General features: G+C 32.0%; 2 protein-coding genes and 1 long non-coding RNA gene across 5 annotated transcripts in view; 2 read left to right on the top strand and 1 right to left on the bottom strand.

Annotated features, from left to right (window-relative positions):
- Positions 1–22724, bottom strand: part of LOC143059431 (RNA-binding region-containing protein 3-like) — a 48615-nt gene that overhangs the window by 16107 nt on the left and 9784 nt on the right. The window contains exons 1-11 of one of the 2 annotated variants that reach the window (XM_076232925.1): positions 22593–22613; positions 19755–19886; positions 18620–18667; positions 17855–17961; positions 15223–15315; positions 12905–13016; positions 12205–12273; positions 10236–10345; positions 9556–9791; positions 8013–8107; positions 7012–7117 (exon numbers count right to left, since the gene is read on the bottom strand). In XM_076232925.1, the coding sequence (XP_076089040.1) occupies positions 7012–7117; positions 8013–8107; positions 9556–9791; positions 10236–10345; positions 12205–12273; positions 12905–13016; positions 15223–15315; positions 17855–17961; positions 18620–18667; positions 19755–19883 (1105 nt within the window). In that variant the 5' untranslated portion in view covers positions 19884–19886; positions 22593–22613. Of the gene's footprint in view, positions 1–7011; positions 7118–8012; positions 8108–9555; positions 9792–10235; positions 10346–12204; positions 12274–12904; positions 13017–15222; positions 15316–17854; positions 17962–18619; positions 18668–19754; positions 19887–22592; positions 22614–22724 lie in introns of those variants that run through there. The other variant, XM_076232924.1, reaches the window with a different exon arrangement.
- LOC143059029 (uncharacterized) lies at positions 256–3006 on the top strand. 2 transcript variants are annotated; one of them, XR_012973346.1, is made up of 4 exons: positions 256–570; positions 1207–1313; positions 1637–1718; positions 2625–3006. It is a non-coding gene; the product is annotated as an uncharacterized LOC143059029 (long non-coding RNA). The 2 variants fall into 2 exon arrangements; XR_012973345.1 differs by lacking the exon at positions 256–570 and having other exon boundaries at positions 979–1313.
- Positions 3083–5228, top strand: LOC143059028 (uncharacterized). The gene has a single exon (XM_076232494.1). The coding sequence runs from the start codon at positions 3193–3195 to the stop codon at positions 4747–4749; it is 1557 nt and encodes a 518-aa protein (XP_076088609.1). The 5' UTR covers positions 3083–3192; the 3' UTR covers positions 4750–5228.

Below are 22724 nucleotides of genomic sequence, written 5' to 3'. Positions count from 1 at the left end.
GGCACAATCTGCGGAGGGTATGAATTTTTTGTCAAAAGCGGAATCGTTTCTTCAAGGGAGGCATTGAACACCTGACGTTAAACCCGTTTCAGATTACCAGTTTACTCGCAAATACAACTCGACTTCCACGTGATGCAAATTAATATTATTTATTTCAATGTTGATTGTTTTAACACTTCTTTTAGTCTCCTTAGTCTTTTTCGTGGATTATTGTTGACATGACTGTGGATCGAATAGAGTTGTCAAACGATGTCTGGTGAAAAATAAAAAATAAAAAAAATGAAATAAAAAAAAAATCATTAAAAAACTTAATTCTACAGTAACTTATTTGATTTGTGACATGTTAAATATTTAGATTGTCTGATCACTCTATATATAAACATGATCATAGAAAAGAAGTTGCGGAAATTGAAAAAGCCGGTTCAGAGTATAGAAGACATCTTTTAGGACAACCCGGTACAAAAGGAAAGCGTCTATAGTTACCAGCAGTAATTTAGACCCGATCTATTTCGCTTAACTTTTGAGAATAGCTGTGCAAAGGATTATCAATTTCGGTTGCAATTCAAAAGGGTATGTTGATTAATTTACTTATCGATTTATCTAAACAGAAATATGCGGGGTCCGTACAGTATATTAGAATACATTATGTCATATCTTCTCACGGTAAGTATTTTCACGATTTTAACTTGAAAAACTTAATACTTGCATGAATCCGTAAGAAAATCAAAATATACCATAAATAAATCGGTATGTTCACAAGAAATGTGCTTTCACGGCAATAATTTTTAACAGTTCGTAATATAAATATTGCGTGGGTGATGAAAATGAAAAGAAATCATTTACGGAGTTTGAAAACTACTTGTTCTAGGAATTTTTGAGAGTCACTTTTCTATAACATTATACTTTGAATACAAACATTAAAATAAACAATGAAAAGATCACAATTTATCCTACAATTTGAAATGTTAGGTGTCGTATGCTAAAGACACCTTTCTAACGTACTGTTGAATTTAAGTACCTGTTATTTACCACTTTATAGACAATTGCAGCGATGGCCGTGAGGATAAGGTCGTCAGTTTAATAAGGCGGGGATGCTGAGATCGAAGCTCGATTTTTTTTAATTTTTTTTTTCGGGCATAAATGCTTTTTTATATTGTCATAACGTTTTAAAGAGTGATTTTGAATGATGAACTGTTTTTTTTATAGATATTTACTGAAGAGCAGTATACATGTTGTTTTGAATAGACATTATACTTCACCTGTATGTACTACGTAGCAGTTGTCACTTACATACTTAATGGTGCCATAATGAGGTATAGTTCCTTATTTTTAACTGATTCATTTTCTCAAAGCATTTTGTGCTCGAATAAAGAGTTTAATTAACCTATGTTTTAATGATGATTAATTGATACATTTATATTATCAGGCACAGAATCAAAAATACTAATTTTGACAGTTTATAATGTGCGGCTATAGAAGTAATAATCTTTTATTTTTAAATTGAAAGAATGGTTATTTATATTTTCATGGTAATTTTGATAAACATTCTAACCATAAAATGTTCCCTTAATAACCTATCATATTCAGTTCAAAATAAATATACATTATTTTGATAATCTTGAATTTTTTTCAACAGATTTTGAGCTGGTTTAAACAATGCAAACGTGTAATGGGTGACATGGATACGTCGGTTCCTGATAGGAACTCATGATCTTAAGGTGAGTATAGGATTAAGACTGCGTGTTTTAACTTCTAGTAATTATGGTAAACGTATTTTGATGAGAGCATGCATTATTTACATTTCGAAAAGACTTAAGAGTTTTTAATATTGAGTAGAATTATTTTGTTGAATATTATATGTTTCCCTCTGTTTAGATATAGAAAGATGTGATGTGAGTGCCAATGAGACAACTCTCCATCCAAATAACAATTTAAAAAAGTAAACCATTATAGGTCAATGTACGGCTTTTTGTTTGTGTTTTGTTATATGGGTGGGGGTTGCTGTCCTATAAATGTTTATTTGTTATGTCTTTGAATCCATGTTTTATGCTGTATATCTAATATGTGAAGAGTGAAGAGTATTTATTTATTATTATTAACTATCCGTGATTTTGATACTGACATGAACTTTTGTCAGTAGGTTCCGTTTACAGCTAATTTCCTAATACATGTAGAGCAAGACTTCGGTAAGCTTGTTTGTTTTCTTTGTATATTGTATAAAATTGTAATTGGGATAGCCTCCAATCAAATGTAAATATAATATATACATGTTTAACTATGCCGGAGTATATATTGTTTGAAGATGCCAATTGTTATTACAAAGCTTGATCAAATGTTTGTAGCCATCCAAAGTATTATTCTACAAGCATTAGGAAATCAGCTGTAAACGTAAAACGATAATTAAGTATGGGCAATCAGGGTTTTCAAAACTGATATTTCGTGAAGGAATTGACATGTAAATTAACAAAAAAAAGAAAACACACATGGTGCGCAGACAAATAAACACACCAAAAAAACGTACGCACTTTGATATTCTCAATTTTAAATCACACTTTGGATATTCTTTATTTTATTCTGATTTACCTCGTGCTAAGTGTTTAACAATTTCTATTTCTAATTTTCAGAGAATGTCAACCCCAAGAAACTATACTTGCATTTTGTGTTCAAAAAGACCAAAAACCAGAGACAGGCGGAAACTTATTGGACCCAACAATAAATCACTACGTAAATGTTTACAACAGAAGTTTTTCATTGAACATGACAAAATTAATCACGCTAACAGTGTAATATGTAATAAATGCAGAATACGATGCTCTCGAGAAATTGACACAAATGTAAATAAGATGCCCAATACAAACTACAATATCTGAATCAATTAATGATGACACGGAGTACGTCCCTCCAGCAAAGTATGCCAGATGCCATCCATGTAAATCTCCACCAAGTATCGCACTGCCTATACCATCAGCTGGAGGTGGCCACTCGCAGTGTGTTGTGTGTAAACGCCAAGGCCCAAAGCTAGTAGTTGTCCCAACAAACGCTAGATTTAATATCTTTTTAGATTAACTCATTATACTCACAGTTGGTGCCAGATGTTGTCCAGGACACTTGTGCAATGAAATATTTTTACCTGATGCACTTGACAGAATTTCGCATTCGCAGTCCTCGTCCATTTTTAACCGTACTGATTTAATGGACCTTATTACGCAAATCCGAGATATGGCCTTGAGAGGAAGCAAGCGGCGAATTGACTTTGACACAGAAAATGCCCTTACAAGCTCAGACATTTTAAATCTTACTGGCCTTTCTAAGGAAAACTTTAATGACCTATGTTCAATTGTCCAAAAGGGTAATTTACGGGATTCTCGGACTCGTAGTGTCCGGACTTGTATCGGAATATTTCTAACCAAATTGAAGTCCGGTTTATCAAATAAACTTCTATCAACACTTTTTAATCTTGGTAAAGATTCTGTAAGACGTGCTATTGCATCAGCTAGAAAATACTTGTCTGAAAATTTTGTTCCATCTAATCTTGGATTTAATCATATAAGTAGGGAAGAGGTTATAACATCGCATACTCGACCTCTAGCGCAATCACTGTTCGGTAAAGGAATGTATCCAGCAATTATAGTAGCAGATGGCACTTATATCTATATCCAGAAAAGTGCACAATTCAAGTTCCAACGTAAATGTTATAGCATGCACAAACATCCACCACTGGTTAAACCAATGGTCTTTGTAACAACTTCTGGTTACATTATAAGTGTAATTGGACCTTACTATAGCGACGGAAAAAACAACGATGCACAAATAATGAAGCACATCATCCAACATGACATTGAAGAATTTAAGAAATGGGTGGCTGAGGATGATATTATGATTGTTGACCGTGGTTTTAGAGATGCACTTGACTTACTGCAAGAAATGGGTATTCAAACAAAAATGCCAGCTTTTAATAAAAAAGGGGAGTCTCAACTTCCAGTTGAAGACAGCAACGTAACAAGACTTGTTACGAAAATCCGTTGGGTGGTAGAGTCCGTTAATGGCCGCATTAAATCGTGGAAATATCTAGATAGAGTTCTACCAAATAGCCAAATTCCATTTGTGTCTGATTATGTCAACATTGCCTGTGCAATCATGAACAAATATTGGCCAGAACTAAATACAGGGGACTCAGAGCAAGATGAACAATTGGCGTCTAAAATGCTTTATCTTTCAAAGCAAAAAAACTTACTTCATGAGAAAATAATAGAGGAAGGCCTTGACAAACGTTCTTGTAAATGGCAAAAGATTGATGCTTCATCCGCCCCTTCTTTTCCCCGATTATCAGAAGAAGATATAAGAAGTATTACTGTTGGAGTCTACCAACTTAAACTTGCTCCAAGTTATACCAGAGAACACTTAGATGACGATGGTAATTATGAAGTTTTTACATGTGACCATGAAGAGAATCTTTTGTGTGCTAAAATACAGTCAAGACATATATCATCAAAATGCTATTGTCTATGGGTTAAATATGATGACATTAGTGTCGTGGGTTGGTATTGCCAATGCAAAGCCGGAAGTCGTGTTGTAGGAACCTGCTCTCATGTTACAGCCTTTATTTGGTATCTTGGTATTGGAAAGTACACGGATAATATTTTTGAAAACTGTCGAGATTGGAGCAAATATCTTCTGGACGCTCGTAACCTGCCAGATCCAGTTACTGTTGACGAAAGTGACAACGAGGAAGCAAATGATGAAGAGTGAATGACATGAAAATTCATAATTTTTGATTTGGAAGAAATGACAAAAATTTCATTCCTTTTTTAATCATATACTTTACAATGTATGATATTTTCACACATTGATATGCCTAGAAATGTTGAACTAACTGCATCCTCCGAATTGAAATAATAGTTGTTAGTTTTCTCGATTCCTTTTGATGTAAAATTGTACTTATACAAAGTTAGATCTGTTATCAGGAAATGTGTCTTGTGTAAAAGTGTACTCTCTGGTTTTATGTATAGGTGTATATGAAAAAAAAACAATCCATGTTCTTCAAACCTTACAGAAAGGCAGTTCAATTAATGCATGGGTTGAAATGACTGAATTCTTATATACATGTATTTTAATCACCTAATCCGTTCGTATGACCGTCCGTTTGTCAAAAATATATTTTCTTCACATTTCTTTTCTCTCAGAAACTAATATTCATGTCACAATGTCTTCATCTTTTGTCATGCAGCGGCCAAATGTATCAAGTTGTAGTTTGTGCCTTTTTTCGAATCTCTCAGACAATAACTTCATGTTTTCTGATATGTTGAGTTACTAGTTCAACATAGTTCTTCATATACATGTTTTTCATATATGACTACATGTATTTGCAATTATTGTAAGATTTAATAAATAAGTACATAACTGATTAACACTTATTTTCATGATAAAGCATAATGACAATGTATGTTCTTTATAGCTTGTGACTTTGATATTAAGAGTATATCCATTCCTTACTCACAGAAAATTGCGGACTGCAGAAAATAAAGAATAATGGTCACATAATGCGGAATTAATAAACATTTTACTAGATTCTTTGAAACAAATACTAAATGCATATACCTATTGTTAATTCTATTTTCAGTGTAGATGTCCACATTCAATAGGATTCTATGAAAGTTTTAAGAGAGAGTTGAGATAGATAACGACCCAATTACAAATCAATTGATTAAAAAACAGATTAAATTTTTTTTTCGAACAGGTATATTTTGTTCCAGGTAGATCTGATTCTTTTTCTGATCAGACTTTCTGGGCATCTTAGAAAAATAATCTTGGTTTAAGAGTATTTTAGAAAGAATCATTAAAAAACAATGTCAATATCTAAAACTTTAAATTAAAAAAATTCTCCTTTTCAAAAATTAAGTGTCTTCAAGTGTATCAAGTGTAAAATATTTAGAGAGAATAATCATTTTAAAATGTTTATACAGAATTTTATAGGACAATTCGTGTTTTTTTTCAAATGAAAATAGGACCTATTACTGACATTTTGATTTGAGTCAAAAAGTTTCTGAAATATTCCTGAAAAAAAATTTTCTCCATTAATTTTAAACAAATATTTCATATAATTTTTCCTCAACAAGGAATTCCAATGTTTTCGAGAAAAAAAAATAAGGCCTATGTGGACAGTTGTCTCATTTGCAATCATACCATATCTTCTTATGTATATCTACGACCAAGATTTTATCATCTTTATATTGGAAATCGAAAACTTTTTTTTTTTTCTTAAAAGAAGTTTAAGAAAATTATATTGTCCAACAATTGAACATCCAAGCTTGCTGAAAGCTCTTATCTCGGATTTCACTATTTTTAGGTATGTTTCTGTTGCCATAGCAACGGTAACTATGGTATTATAATAATAATGAATTGTAAACAAATTTTATGAAATAGCATTTGTACAATGTATGAGTTGAAAAATAACATTTCCCTTATCAACTGAATGTTAAAACCGGATATGCTACATTGAAATTTCAAAACGGCTACAAATAAAAATATTCCATGGAAAAAGACGATTTTTTTATTTATTTGTCATCAGTTTTAAAAGTTTCTTACGTAAAAACGGCTTGAGATATGAACAAAATCTTTCTGTTCTAAAAAGTGGCTTGTTCAGGCATGATTTTCAGAAAAAATGAATTTGTTCTAGGCTGGGGCCGATTTTGGCCCTTATTGCCCCTAATCCTTTAATCTGATACAGGATGAATCGACATATGTTTTTTGTTGGTGTTGGGTTACTATCTCCCCAACAACTCCTTTATTCATGCAGGAATAATCTTGGACTTTCATGATAAACAGTTTTACTAGTTTCATGTCAATCTGATCACAAATTCATGGAGCATGTATACTACCTTAGTCAAAAATATAATCTGACAAAGTATGAATGGACAAACAGATATATATTGGTTATTTTTGTTGTTTGGTATCTGTCTCCTTGATGTATATATTTTGCAAGTAACTTATCCACCATATAAATGTACAAACCACTTTGTGATATTCTTCCTTTCTTTATATCTTCTATTGTTAAGAACTTGCTCGAGTCGACTGTGTAAGGTAAATTAGTGTCCTTTATTTCAACATTCTCTGATATCTGAAATATTGTATTGACAAACAAAATTTATTGAAGATTTTTTTTATTGTCTTTTGAAATTCATTAAATAGATTTGAGATCTTGTTGTTACTAATTGAAGAAGAGCTTGATCAGCATTCAACTATAAACAGAAAACGGACAACTCACCAGTAGCTAAGGCTATAAAAGGTCCCAAGATAATGTGGATTAATTTATTTTTGTGTTCTAATTTTCATGGATAGCAGAAACCTTGCATTTTCATGGATATATGATTATGTGGTTCTGCCAAAGTCTGGATACAACTTTATAGACATTTGTATTTTGTTGAACATTTAAATTCGTGGTTCACCTGTTCCCATGAAACCCACAGAAATTTGTATTCAATGAATAATAATGAATCCACAGTTACCGTAACAAATGTTAAACAATTCAAGAGTATGAAACCAAAGGCCTGATTTATGTAAATGTAAATGTAAAGTTCAACATTTGGTTGCTGACTTGTTGGCTCATAACTTTTATTTCTATATTTCACTTCCTTATGGTAACAATTATAATAACCTTGATTCTTGGTCTGAATCTACAGATAGGTTATGAAGTCATGTAATTTCCTAATTTGAGTTATTTCCCTTGAACACCATTTTGGATGATATTGAAACATGTGGTACCAACAAATCTGATAAGACATCCTATTAAACTATATTGTAGGGTTGAACTTAACGAGGCTCAGATAAAACCTTCATCTCAAGTCTAGCAGTTACAATGACCAGTTAAATTTGTTGATTTATGAAGTAATTTGTGCAGGTGATCTCCAATATGGTGACAAAAAAAATCTCCTGGCATCCATCAAGATATCTATTTCTTAATATATAAGTATGAGTATTTCATCACATTGTCAAATGATTAAACCTATGATTACCTTTTTGACAGGTTCTATTTTGCCAAATCCTCCATCAGTTGTGATTTCTTCTGCTCTGTTTAATGATGATAGTACATCTGATAGAAAACCAGGTTCTGGAAAAGATAACAACTTGAAAATCACTTTCACTTAAATTAATTGGAAGATTGGTATGTGGATGTACCAATGAGAAACATAATCAAGTTTAAAGAACATGAAATAAACACATAGTGCTTACAAAATTACTTTACACACTTTCCCTCTAACACCTATAAATTCATTATGAGAAAAAATTATATGTCTCTTCTGAACAAGAAACCTTATCTTTATTTTCATTGTAAATATTAGTATTTTTTGTAAATTAAAGTGTTGTTTATTGATTGTTGGTGTTTATCACTAATTTCAGCACAAATGGCTATGCCATGATGGCTAGCTTTCATTGAAGGAGGTAGAAATGGCTATGCCATGATGGCTAGCTTTCATTGAAGGAGGTAGAAATGGCTATATCATGATGGCTAGCTTTCATTGAAGGAGGTAGCTAATGCACTCTGGAGTTTACAGACATGACAGAAGATCTTTAGTTGTTTCTCGGGATGTACTTACAACTTCTTACGACAATTTAGTGCTTTTGACATAGTCTAGTAGTTTGTTGTTATTTGTGTATTTTTGTCATTTTGTTTATTTTCTTTGGTTACATCTTCTGACAGCAGACTCGGACTTCTCTTGAACTGAATTTTAATGTGCGTATTGTTATGAGTTTACTTTTCTACATTGGCTAGAGGTATAGGGGGAGGGTTGAGATCTCATAAACATGTTTAACCCCACCGCAGTTTTGCGCCTGTCACAATTCAGGAGCCTCTGACCTTTGTTAGTCTTGTATTATTTTAATTTTATTTTCTTGTGTACAATTTGGAAATTAGTATGGCATTCATTATCATTGAACTAGTATTTATTTGTTTAGGGGCCAGCCGAAGGACGACTCCGCGTGCAGGAATTTTTCGCTACATTGAAGACCTTTTGGTGACCTTCTGCAGTTGTTTTTTTTATGGTTGGGTTGTTGTCTCTTTCTCAATTTTATCTATTGTAAAATAACACAACATTTCTTTTTTCTTTGTTGTGTTGTGTTGTTTGGTTGCTGGTTTATTGACACAAAAGGCTTAAATGATGAGAGAACTTACTGCATACTTTAATTTTAAGAAACACTAGAATATGTATTGTATAAATGCTTAACAATAAAAAAGAAGATGTGGTATGATTGCCAATGAGACAACTGTCCACAAGAGACCAAAATGACACAGAAATTAACAACTATAGGTCAACTTATTTTTTGAACACATTTTTGTAAACTCAATCAAACAATCAAGCATATATGTGAACAAATAGTTTAGTCACAGCATATATTGTTTACATCAAAAACTTTTTACATTAATAGATTGATTAAGAGACTTGCTTTTGAAAGATAAGTTTGATGCCAATTTTTTTTGTTGTTTCTTGAAGTTTTTTTGACCTGTTGAACCCTCTAGTTTAGTATTCAATATTTGATAGTTTTTGGTACTCGTCTTACCTGGATTTGTTATTTCTTGTGGTGGTTGCTCATGAATAATGGCTTCTGGTATTTTCATTTGTATTTTCTTGGCTTGAAGTTGTTCTTGTACATTTTCAAAGACTTTACTTGGCATCATGACAGGAACATTTGATTGAGCAGGAATCTCCAAATTTTCTAGAAATCTTGGACGCTTGCTAGATAGTTTTGGTTTTTTCCTCATATGTCTTTTTAATGAGGGCTGATCAGTGCTTTTTCTAAAACAAAATTAATCAATTATGTGCAAAATACTAAATGTTTGCAAGAAATCCTTTTAGTGAATTTTGAAGATCAAGGTAACAGTTTTGTGTATTTTGTAAACAATTTAAACTATTTTCATGACTACTTTACTGAAAATTACATCACTTTCCAGGAGAGCTTATTTAAAATCTCTCTTACATTTTGCAAACTAAACATTTGAGATTCTCCCTAACACTATCCAAAACATGCTTATGAGGTTCTCCCTCACATTTTGTAAAATTTACTTTTGAGATACTGATTCTCCCTCATACTTTGTAAAACTTACTACTGAGATTCTCCCTTACATTATTATAACTTACTATTGAGATTCTCCCTCACATTAGTATAACTTACTTTTGAGATTCTCCCTCACATTAGTATAACTTAATTTTGAGATTCTCCCTCACATTAGTATAACTTACTTTTGAGATTCTCCCTCACTTTCTATTTCTGATTCCTCTGTACTAGAGACATCCATTGCCTCTGTTTTTGTATTGTCCGGTTCACGTATCACAGCTGATTCTTTTAAAGGCTGTAAAAAAAAAATACAATGTATGTAGATGTTTTAGATTTTCATCAACATAATTTATGAATTAACGGTAAATCAGGGATTTTGATACCACAAATAACTTAAAGACTTTTACTTAATTCTTCCAACGATATAAAAATTTGGTTTTGAAGAACAGTTGTACCTAAAACTTATTTCAAACAGGATAGCGCGCACATCCACATTTTTACAGAGATGTTGTTTACCGTATCATAAAAATTTAGGAATGATCCTGGTAAACTTATTGATCCTTTAAAAAAACTTACTCTAAAAGCTAATTGACTTAGGAATTTGATATCAACAATACTATTCTACAAAAGCAATATTTTTTAATTATCATAGATTATTTTAAGGGTGCCATACAAAGAATTTATACTTACGATAGGAGGCATACATGTGACAGAGTTGTCAAGCCACAACTGGAGATATGGAAATTTTCAGCTGGAGTTTGGGCCTCATAACTGGAGATTTTTTATCGACCTTTTTATCGACATACGCAAGATTTTTTTATCGATATATGCAAGATTTTTTCGTGTGTGTTTAAACTGCATAATCTTCCTTTTTTGTTAAAACACAACAATGATTCCATACCTTCAAGCACCTACATAGCCATTTTTATTTAGTAAAATAGAAGATAGATAGGAGGGGTTCAAATATTTATTCATCATAATTTTATATAGTTCAAGATACAGTGATCAGCCATCATACATAGTTGGCAAAAAGTACATCTGCTTTAGCCACATTGTCAACTTTTGTACCACTACTGAACATGTTTGTAACAGAAGGTGTTGAATTGATAAAGTTGTGGGCTTTCTGATGGGTAGCTGTCTCCATATTTTTGGTCAAGTAATTAGGGCCACCATAGTCAGCTTTGCATGAAGTGTAGTAAGCATGGCCTTGACTCTTGTCACTGGACTTGCACCATTTTTTAATTTGGCTATAGTGATATTGTGTCTTCTTTAATTTGATGCTGGGGTACATTTACAAGTATTTGGTGATAACATACAGTTTGCATTCTGTCAAATTATAAGACAAACACACTTATTTAGGTATTCCATTGGACCAGATAGAAGACATATCATATTTGAGTTGATTTTATTGTCTTTGAGGTTCATTTTAAACTAAGTCTGTTGTTCCATGTTTTCAACAGCATCAAAATTTATTAAAGTCGATGTTTATACAACTGTTCCATTGTCAGTATCACTTTTAATCATCCAGACATGTTTATTTAACTAGCTAGTTGATTACTAGGTAAATGCCAATCATCTTTTATTGTTGTATATACAGTCCAATCCTTAACACCTTCATTGATTACTCGAGGCAATTTTCCTATTTACCTTTTTGACACAAATTCCATTAAAGGAAACTTCCGATTTTCTCGGAGTTTCCCCATATCAATTTAGAGTTTCTCGGACTTTTTCCCTGTTTGTATCTATTTTGTAAACAGAAATGTCTACTGAAAATTTTTCGAGATTGACATTTTCAAAAAGCGGAAGATTTCAAATTTTAATGGGAGGGACGGAAGAGGGTCTGAAAAGCGGGAGATTTTAACTCCCGCCGGAAGAATCACATGTATGAGGAGGGGTAGGAGTTACTGCACCAAATGGAGTTATACTTACGATAGGAGGGGTAGGAGTTACTGCACCAAATGGAGTTATACTTACGATAGGAGGGGTAGGAGTTACTGCACCAAATGGAGTTATACTTACGATAGGAGGGGTAGGAGTTACTGCACCAAATGGAGTTATACTTACGATAGGAGGGGTAGGAGTTACTGCACCAAATGGAGTTATACGTACGATAGGAGGGGTAGGAGTTACTGCACCAAATGGAGTTATACTTACGATAGGAGGGGTAGGAGTTACTGCACCAAATGGAGCTGGTAAATTCATCTTATTCATTAAATGCAATACCTGTAATCAAAAAAAGATACTTTATTTTGTCTCAATATAGAATGACTTGGGTGATAGATATGCAGCATATTTTTAGTAAAAACTAGGAAATTTTCACTTATTTGTGATCATTTAAATTTGAAAAAAATACACCCTAAATTGATGTGAAGGGTTAGCTTTTCTTTAATGTACAAATTTTACACCTACAACAAGTAAAATGCATTTAAATTATAACCTGGCTAAAATAATCACAATAACGTTACAGTTCATATTTTTAAATTCCAAAAATATTTTAAAATATTAATTTTTTTGATTATGTACAATACAACATATCGTACATGTACGCAGTAACTATTGAATAGCAAAATATTCTAATAGGATGTTCTCAAGTTTCATTTTTATAAATTTCCTTTGAATTTTTTGAAAAACTAAGAATTTTCTTATCCCAGGCATAGATTACATTTAGTCATATTTGGCACAACTTGTTGTAATTTTGGTCCTCAATGCTCTTCAACTTTGTACTTGTTTAGCTTTATAACTATTTTGATCTGAGCGTCACTCATGAGTCTAATGTAGACTAAACTCGTGTTTGGCGTATTAAATTATAATCTTGGTATCTTTGATAACTATTCAATATTCCATGTCAACTTACCTGCACGTAGAGCCTCGGACATGAGGCCAGAGCATTTGCTATATTTGTTATGATACTGACTGTAGGTGGTGGATACAAGTAACACAGCTTAGGGTTCTTTGGATAATTTACCCTGCAAAAATATGAAATGTGTACATGTAATATCTAGATGAAAATAAAAATTTAGCCTCTTGTCTAATACTACAATTATAAATTCAATAATTTCAGACATTTGTAATCAATTGATTTTTACTTTAAATGTAAATTGCTAGACAGGAGAGCGGATTATACAAAACTACAATTAAGAAATAAAAAAAAATGTTAATTCCATAATGTTGTTTACCTTTACAAATTGAAAGTTGTGATTATTTATAAATGCGTATTATACATGACCTTTTACAGTACTTGAAAAGATAAGGTTTATTTGGTTTGAACTTACCCCCATTTTTTAAACACTGTATCAGATGATGGCAGATTCTGTGTTTTATTTGGTATGAACTTACCCCCATTTTTTATACACTGTATCAGCGGATGACAGACACTGTGTTTTATTTGGTATGAACTTACCCCCATTTTTTATACACTGTATCAGCGGATGACAGATTCTGTGTTTTATTTGGTATGAACTAACCCCAATTTTTTATACACTGTATCAGCTGATGGCAGATTCTGTGTTTTATTTGGTATGAACTTACCCCCATTTTTTATACACTATCAGCTGATGGCAGATTCTGTGTTTTATTTGGTATGAACTTACCCCCATTTTTTAAACACTGTATCAGCGGATGACAGACTCTGTGTTTTATTTGGTTTGAACTTACCCCCATTTTTTATACACTGTATCAGCGGATGACAGATTCTGTGTTTTATTTGGTATGAACTTACCCCCATTTTTTATACACTGTATCAGCTGATGGCAGATTCTGTGTTTTATTTGGAATGAACTTACCCCCATTTTTTAAACACTGTATCAGCGGATGACAGACTCTATGTTATATTTGGTATGAACTTACCCCCATTTTTTATACACTGTATCAGATGATGGCAGATTCTGTGTTTTATTTGGTATGAACTTACCCCCATTTTTTAAACACTGTATCAGCGGATGACAGACTCTGTGTTTTATTTGGTTTGAACTTACCCCCATTTTTTATACACTGTATCAGCGGATGACAGATTCTGTGTTTTATTTGGTATGAACTTACCCCCATTTTTTATACACTATCAGGTGATGGCAGATTCTATGTTTTATTTGGTATGAACTTACCCCCATTTTTTATACACTATCAGCTGATGGCAGATTCTGTGTTTTATTTGGTATGAACTTACCCCCATTTTTTATACACTATCAGGTGATGGCAGATTCTATGTTTTATTTGGTATGAACTTACCCCCATTTTTTATACACTATCAGCTGATGGCAGATTCTGTGTTTTATTTGGTATGAACTTACCCCCATTTTTTAAACACTGTATCAGCGGATGACAGACTCTGTGTTTTATTTGGTTTGAACTTACCCCCATTTTTTATACACTGTATCAGCGGATGACAGATTCTGTGTTTTATTTGGTATGAACTTACCCCCATTTTTTATACACTGTATCAGCTGATGGCAGATTCTGTGTTTTATTTGGAATGAACTTACCCCCATTTTTTAAACACTGTATCAGCGGATGACAGACTCTATGTTATATTTGGTATGAACTTACCCCCATTTTTTATACACTGTATCAGATGATGGCAGATTCTGTGTTTTATTTGGTATGAACTTACCCCCATTTTTTATACACTATCAGATGATGACAGATTCTATGTTTTATTTGGTATGAACTTACCCCCATTTTTTATACACTATCAGCTGATGGCAGATTTTATGTTATATTTGGTATGAACTTACCCCCATTTTTTATACACTATCAGCTGATGGCAGATTCTATGTTATATTTGGTATGAACTTACCCCCATTTTTTATACACTGTATCAGCGGATGGCAGATTCTATGTTATATTTGGTATAAACTTACCCCCATTTTTTATACACTGTATCAGCGGATGACAGATTCTATGTTTTATTTGGTATGAACTTACCCCCATTTTTTATACACTATCAGCTGATGGCAGATTCTATGTTTTATTTGGTATGAACTTACCCCCATTTTTTATACACTGTATCAGCGGATGACAGATTCTGTGTTTTATTTGGTATGAACTTACCCCCATTTTTTATACACTATCAGGTGATGGCAGATTCTATGTTTTATTTGGTATGAACTTACCCCCATTTTTTATACACTGTATCAGCGGATGGCAGATTCTGTGTTTTATTTGGTATGAACTTACCCCCATTTTTTATACACTGTATCAGCGGATGGCAGATTCTGTGTTTTATCTTCCATCCTCTTGTCCTGTTTCTCTTCTGTTACCTTTCTACCCCTATTAAAGCAATAACATTATTACAGGGCACCAGTTTCAAATTCAAGGACCTTCATTGTACCATGACTGACCAAATATTTGACCAAAAAACATTTTAGACCCATGTCAAATTTCCTTTCATGGATGACAAACAGTATTGTAAACAGTCTTAATTCTGATTACACAATACATTTTAACTACTGTAAATTCAGAAATTATTGCGTGCATTTATTATTGCGATTTTGTCAGTTTAGACTTAAGGAGGCTCGCGGGTATAAAAAAATCGGCAAAAAATTAAACATTTGTTTTTTCATTACAAATTGTATTTATTACACAATTAACTATTACTTTATTATATGGCACAAAAATCACCCAAGAAAAATCGATTTGGTTTGGCCACAGATGACTTTTAAAATGTTCATATCATTGAAAAAGCTCCAAATTATCTCCCTTTGGTGCAAAAAAGGCATTTTTGGACGTTTAAATTAAAATATCTTTTTTAACTCATCGGTGACCTATATTTTTTATTATTGTTTTCAAACATGCTGTACATAAACTAAATAATTGTAAAATTTTAGCAATTTCTGTAATTTAGTTATTTTTTTATTTCGATATTACCAATATTTCTCCTATTAGTTCAACAGAAAAAAAGGACATTAACAAAAATGTATGCTTCTTTCGGAGGCAAATTGTGAGCTTAAATGAACGGTGACCCCATATTTTTATTTTATATTTCCATTAGGTATAAGATAAGGTTAAATCATAGAAAAATATAGGAAAATCCTATATTAGAAAAAAAAGTTGATTTAGACCCGCAAGCCCCCTTAAATGCGCTTTTAATTTTTAAGATTTTGAGAAAAATCCTGTTTAATTCATTTAAAATATTTCAAAGTTTAAATTATTGCGTTTACAACTCTGTCGCATTTTTCGCAATAATAAAAACCTCGCATTAATTTCTGAATATACAGTAGATAGTTAATATCAGTTTTTCATATATTTATGTGTTTTGATATCGCTTTTTATCATATGTTTAGTAGTAAATACAGTAGTTTTGCATATGTGATAAATAGCCTGCTGTTTAATCCATATCGCGCAACTTTGATGCGCACCCTTTATCGCATACCCTTTATCACACCCCTACCCTTTATCGCATACCCTTTATCGCACCCCTACCCTTTATCACACCCCTACTTTTTTTTTTTTTTTTTATACATAAAGTCAGTTTAATTGCTCAAGAAAAGTTGTCCTAAAATAGGTCATTTTTTTTAATGACGTCATTGTTTTGTATGTGACGTCACGAACGTCAAGTTTTCATATTTTTTGGCACACTAAATGCAACTATAAAAAATACAAAACACACAAATAAATACAATAATAAACAAAATATTTTTTTAAAACAGCAGCACGCAAATTGTAAGATAACTATGGTGCTTTGAATAATTGAACAGTTCTTTAAGGTCTTTGAAACAAGTAGAACTGAAGGTAACCCAGTGCTATGGATCAGAAAACAGTTCATATAATATTATACTCTTCTGCTGAAATATATGATAAAGCGTATAATACATGGCAAAATCCGTATCACATGCCGTATCACCCTCGACCAATATCATCCCTCGGGCCTAAAGGCCCTTGGGCTGATATTGATGTCTCGGGATGATACGACATATGATACGGATTTTGCCATGTATTATTCTCTATGTTATAATCAGCCTCTATTCCACAATTTTAAATTTTAGCAAAACTGAGTTAAGAAAATTCCTAGTCTTTATATACTGCCATTATAGTCATCAAAGTAAGAGGGTTAGCACTATAGAACCAGGTTTAATCCACCATTTTCTACATTTGAAAATACCTGTACCAAGTCAGGAATATGACAGTTCTTGTCCTGTCCTTTTTGATGCATTTTGTATTTTAATTTTGCCATGCCATTATGGACTTTCCGAATAGATTTTCCTCTTAGTTCAGTATGTTTGTGATTTTACTTTTAAATGTTCCAAAGATATCTAAGAAATAGGATCATATTGATTATGCCCCCACTTGCATATAATTTTGTTAAGGGAGACAACTCAAGAATGATAAAAGTGTTGCTACCCAAATTTACAGTCGATCTTAGTGTTGAGGTAATCAGTATTGTTAATAAGTTTTTATAAAATTTGTTAAAGGTGTTAGGGACAACATCAAAAGATCGATGTAGGATAAAAAACTTAAATCGAATAGTTTGCGTGCAGGGGTGGGGGGGTTAACATTGCTGCAAGTTTTGTTAATTTAAAATTGATTTTACATATATCCATATATAGGTAAATCAATGTTTTCCAAATTAAGTTAAGAGGGTGGGGAGGGGGGGGGAGGTCAGTGAAAAAAACTATGTGAATTAAGTTTTTTTTATCCTACATTGAATTTTTTATGTCGTCCCTTAGATAAAGGAAAACAATTTTAGAATATTTAGAGGTACGGACGACAAGTGTAAAACTTAATCCCCCCTCTGCTACACTAACTTTATAAAGTATAAAGTGCACTTAATAATCTATCAAAAAACATCCATATATATCTTTCGCCATACCTTTGGTTGTCTGATATGGATGGGAAATGTTTCTGGTGAGATTTCTTAGCAAATTCTGCCACAAGTTTACATCCTAATACCTCTAGTTGATGTAACCTGTTTAATGCCTGCAAAAAACACATAACTGAATTATTCATTTTTATAAATACTAACATGTTTAACCCCACCACATTCTGTATGTATATGCCTATCCCAAGTTGGGTGCCTGTAATTCAGTGGTTTTCATTTGTATATATGATACATATTTGTTTTTTTAACATAAATAAGGCCGTTAGTTTTCTCGTTTTAATTGTTTTACATTGTCATTTCGTGGCCTTTTACAGCTGACAATGCGGTATTGGTTTTGCTCATTGTTGAACACTGTACAGTGACCTATAGTTGTTAATTTCTGTGTCATTTTGGTCTCTTGTGGAGAGTTGTCTCATTGGCAATCATACCACATCTTCTTTTTTATATTTATTGAAATGATGGATGTTTGGCAAACAACTATCTTATTAAAGTTCTTTAAGAATCAAGAACAGACTACATGAAATATGTTGGACAGTCGGACAAATCCGGTGAATAATGGATCGGTCTGGTAAAATTTTGTTCAATTCCGGTCCGAATGTCCGGTGGTTTTTTTTCATGGATTTTTTCTAACATTCTAGCAAAATTGTTTTAATTAATTTGGAACAACACATAAATGACATACACACTGTATACAATCATTGACAATTGTATATATTGTTTCATACTTTACATTTTATCAAGTAAATACAAACAAACCTTAGCCGCATGCATACTGTCTGAGAATGTAACAAATGCTGTATGTTTCTGTAAAAAAGAAAAAAATGTAATTAACAGATGGAAGTTACCTATATTCTAAAAAATCCATACATTTGTCTTGTATATCACAAAATATGTTCATGTAGCGATTCTTTATGTTTTCTACCATTTGTGTAGCACAAAAAGCTGTTTGAATGTAGGTATTACATGTATTAGTTGACGTTTTTTGATTGAGTTAAGTCTGCCAATTGATATTTTATAGTGTGTTTTTCTATGTTGTAACGTTATGCTATTGTTTCAAAAAAAAGGAGAAGGTTTGGTACCATTAAAACGTTGAATCCTGCTGCAAATGTTTGCACCTGTCCTAAGTCAGGAATCTGAAGTACAGTAGTTGTTGTCTGTTTATGTAACTTATATGTGTTTTTCGTTTCTTGTTTTTTTTTTAAAAAGATTAGATCTTCGGTTTTCCCATTTGAATGGTTCTACACTAGTAATTTAGGGGCCCTTTAAAACTTGCAATTGTTGTTCGATGTGAGCCAAGGCTCTGTGTTGAAGGTTGTACATTGACCTATACTGGTTTACTTTTAAAAAAAATATTATTTGGATGGAGAGTTGTCTCATTGGCACATACTCCACATCTTCCTATATCTATATATGTTTATATTATATTATTGTTACATTTTGAGTTATTCAGAGGACACCAGGGGAGATTAGTTTTGCATGGATTGTACTAACCGATTTTACCCTTTTAAATAAAGTAATTATTTTAATTACTTGAGTGTGAAATCATAGGTCCAAATTCTTTATGAAACTTTCAAATCACTATAGTGTTTCATTTTTTACATCTCTCATGTGTCTTTATCATGTATGTGAAAAGTGAGTTTATTATAATAAGAATACAAAAAATATAGGAAAATATTTCAACTAATAAGTATTATCAATAGAAAAAGCTAAATCATGACATACAGATATATATATATATGTACAATGTATTCTATATCACAACAAATGTATCATGTGTATTAGGATGTGTGTTTTTTTTTATTGGAAAACTTTGCGTTATTCACATTTATAAAACACCTTGCAATAATTTCAGAATTTACAGTAAATATATTTATATATATAAAGTAGTCACCATTGCACCTCTTGCTCCCATTACTTTGACCCTAACTGCTCCAAAATGTCTGAGGAGTTCTTCTTTGTCTCCATTAGAAAGCTGTGACGGGAGATGTCTCACCAGGAGGGTATCATCAACACTGCCCATGATCTGTAAACAAACAAATACAAAATTACATCAGTGTGGACACACACATATGTCTGAGGAGTTCTTCCTAAATTTAATTTGTCTCCATTTGAGACCTGTTTTTAGTCAGTATTCATGTTGCTTAGTGTTTAGTTTTCTATATTGTGTCTTGTGTAATTTAATTTTCCTGTTATCTTTTAGCTATGGTGTTACTTCCAAAAAATAAGTCTGTACATTGAAATTGTATAATGATGAAACCATTGTGCTGAATGGCCAGCTTGCACAACAAGTTTGAAGCCATTTTTAGGAGTGGAAATTTGAGAAGGAAAGTCTGTACACTGTATAAACCATTGTAAACATGATAAATGTATTTTCAATCCAAAGCCCTTAATTATTCATCGAAATTCAGTGTGCTTAACCAAATGTATCTCATCATAACTCATTATTATAAGTAGGTTAATACACCAAAACTCAGCTGAATATACAGATATATCAAAGCGCTAAGAAAAATAGGCTGTTGAACTGTTAATTATCATGATTATACATGCATCTGACATACATGACATAGAAAGTTTGTAGGGAAGTGACATAAAAGTTGAAATCTACAATCCAGAGAAAGAAACAAAGGCAACAAAGAGTTATCAGGGAATACAAGAGATTAGGCTTTCATCATCTGTGAGTAAATGGAATGAAGATAAAAATGGGCACGCTGACCAGTAAATCTTGCCTGGTTCTCATCCTCTCTACCATCCGAATGGCAAGGTTCAGATGCACTAATAATTTGGCATGCCCTTTGCAGCCAGGCAGTTACCACAATAGTAAATTATATGGGGATGCAGTAGAAAAATTAAAAAAAATCGATTGTCACTTTTGTTTTCTTTCCCGCGTTTGCGTAGAACTCTACTAGCTTCCTTGCGTAGTTGTCGTGAGACTTTTTAAAGTAGTCTAGTAAAACATGAAAAATATGGGAACTCAAGGAACACAATACCAATATTTCATTTTTAATAATTCTTTGTCTTTGATATGAATTGACCTTACCTGATGCATTGCGTTTCTTTGTTTACATTGAACATGACCTCATTACTTAAATAACATCACAAGTAAAATCCCTAACAACAAAACCAAAATCTGAAACGCTACGGTATCTCCTTTTATTTTTTTTAAAAATATTAAAGTTACAACAAAAATAAGTCATATCCTCGTGTATTGTATTTTCGACCTACTAACATATTTTTCCGAAATTCCCTGTTATCGTTTGAACATAGACATACCTAATATTTTGAGAGTCGCTAGTATACTTGTGCATAAAATAATTGTATCGGAAATATATTTCGATCTTTAACAGTCAAGGGTCTTACTTAAATAAGTTATCAGGGAAAAATAACATGCATGTTGTTATTACAGACACTTTCATGAGTTGTCTTCTCTTTTTTCCTGAATCTGTAATAACATATGTTGGTTATCAGTGAAATATATCAAAAATGTTTTATCTTTAATGGGCACTTGGGAATACTTAAAAACTTTTGCGCAGTAGCTTAATAAATTACCTTGATAACTAATTTTCTAATTCCATTAATACAATTATGATTAACCATGGTAAATCAATGAGACAAGGCTTTTAAGGGCAAACTAAGCTGTAATAACAAGGCTTATGTTATTACAAGCATGTGATTTACTATTTCAGAGTAAATGAGACACTTGGAATCTTGCACAGTGCCTCATTACAAGCTCTGATCATCATTTCTTACAATGAATTGAAATGCATTCTTATGCAAGTGAGAGCAAAGCCTTTACAGAGATACATGTATAGAGAAGCTGCAATAACACCCATTGGTTATTGAAGAAATGTATTTTCTGTAATAACATAGGTGTACTATGCATGATTGGTAAGCTATGAGCTGTTATATATTTGCAAAGATTAGTATACATAAAGAAAATTATAATATCAATAGAACTTGAGAAAAATTTAACAAAATAAAGGTTGTATATTTTCCCTTTGAAACATGTAACATACATATGTTATTACAGTATTTTGATATTTCAGCTCACAATAACAACATGTATGTTATTTTTCTCTAATAACTTATTTAAGTTAGACCCTTGACTGTTTAATTTATTTTTTCATTTGAGTTCATTAGATCGATGACAGGCACCTTTGTTGACAAAAACAAGCGTCTTGTGTTTTTGACCTATCTAAAAAAACGGGTCAAAAGTCGGAAACGACATGTCGTACATATCCGGAATTGGTTTTAAATTTGATACCAAAGTTTGTGTGACCAGGTGGAATAAGGCTCAGATAAATTATGCAGAACGTTCATATATTTTAATAAATATAATATATAATAGAAGGCAACGATAGATCTGAAATAATGAGTAAAATAACAAATAAATACAACTTTACATATAAATGCATATGAATATATCATTTTGTAGCAAATAATGTATATTATGTTTAATTACACAATTGCAAATAAATATTAATGCAAAACACAGTTAAATGACCACTCTGAATGTAAACAATTTGTTAATCAATGCAAATGAAAACTGTTCACTAAAGTAAGTTGACCATACTACTATATAAAATACTATATAACATTGAAAGTTAATTACAGGTAAAAAGAATATATAAAGTTTGAAATACAATTAGCAAGGTAAATGAAACTAAATAAAATATTTAAGTCAAAAACATTTAACCATAAACTAATTTGAAAAACCCTTAAATGTAAATACCTTATAATGCTGGCTACGGCTCTTAATGTTGTTTCTGGTGTTTCTTATTCTGCATTGACAATATAGTAAAAAAGTACAATATATATAGTCAAAAGGTGAACTGTTTAACTAGATAGAACCAGATAAAACAAC

This window comes from Mytilus galloprovincialis, chromosome 14, assembly GCF_965363235.1.
Source record: "Mytilus galloprovincialis chromosome 14, xbMytGall1.hap1.1, whole genome shotgun sequence".
NCBI lineage: Eukaryota > Metazoa > Mollusca > Bivalvia > Mytilida > Mytilidae > Mytilus > Mytilus galloprovincialis.
Note: the sequence above shows the minus strand (reverse complement) of the source record. Positions and strands in the feature narration are given on the sequence as shown.